Source organism: Trichinella spiralis, assembly GCF_000181795.1.
Source record: "Trichinella spiralis strain ISS 195 chromosome Unknown Scfld4850, whole genome shotgun sequence".
Taxonomy (NCBI): domain Eukaryota; kingdom Metazoa; phylum Nematoda; class Enoplea; order Trichinellida; family Trichinellidae; genus Trichinella; species Trichinella spiralis.
This window is the reverse complement of record NW_003531789.1, coordinates 1-960: the sequence shown is the minus strand read 5'-3', so window position 1 is coordinate 960 and position 960 is coordinate 1. Positions and strand designations below refer to the sequence as shown.

General features: G+C 33.0%; 1 protein-coding gene across 1 annotated transcript; it reads left to right on the top strand.

Moving 5' to 3' along the window:
• Positions 1–471: 471 nt before the first annotated feature.
• On the top strand, positions 472–887 carry Tsp_13768 (TB2/DP1, HVA22 family; the record flags this gene model as incomplete). Its single annotated transcript, XM_003367087.1, has 1 exon — positions 472–887. A coding segment is annotated over exon 1 (416 nt), but the record flags the coding sequence as incomplete, so codon positions are not given.
• Positions 888–960: the final 73 nt, after the last annotated feature.

Here is a 960-nt window from a genome sequence, read left to right as displayed (position 1 = left end):
GAGGGTAGAAGGTTGGAACTATATTGGGAGAAGACAGAACGTCTTTGTTAATGAAAAATTAAATACAAATTGTCGCGTACATGTGGAATGCTGGAATATGGGAAAACTTTTGCATAATGTTCCTTATAAATATGGCACCTTAATCGTCATCAGTTTTATTTGTTCGTTGGTTCAAAATAGCCATTATTCATATGTGCTTTTCAAATGAAAAAATTGATTCAACGGATAAATGATTAATATTTAATTTTCATAATTACAATTTTATAATATTTATATGCCATTTAAGTATATAATGGGGCCATTCAAAAGCTTTGAACAAGTAGTTTTAAAATTCAGCCAACATTTTAAATTTAAACTTAAACTTAGCTTATTTTAAAGTTTCAGTTAATACAGATAACTATTCGAAACAGTAATTAGTTTGCTTTGCTTGCTTCAATCTGACTGCTTGTTGGTTGTTGGATTGCTTGAAAAATGGCCCAAATTCTTCAAAATATTTGCAATGATATTTGGAACGCTATTGGTGATGAAAGCAGATTGGTGGGAAAAGTGTTTGCTAAAATTGAACAAAAAACTGGCAAAAGTCGTTACCAAGCTGCGGTGATGTTAGCAATTGTGATTTGTGTGCTTTTGATTGTTAGCCCTGGTGCAGGATTGTTGTGCAATTGCATATGCATTGGTTATCCAGCAATGAAGACATTAATAGAGATGCAATCAAGTGAAAACGTCAGCTGTAAGCAATGGATGTTTTATTGGGTGATTTTTGGCTTGTTTCGATTTATTGATTATTTTGCTGAATGCATATCTTTCATTATACCAATCTATTGGCCGCTGAAATGCATTTTCTTTGTTTGGCTTTTCACTCCTAGCTGCCTTGGAGCTGCAATATTGTATGAAAAAATTTTCCAATCTCGCTACAGTCAAATTCTATCTGGCGCTTCTACTACAGTTGAAATGACTACT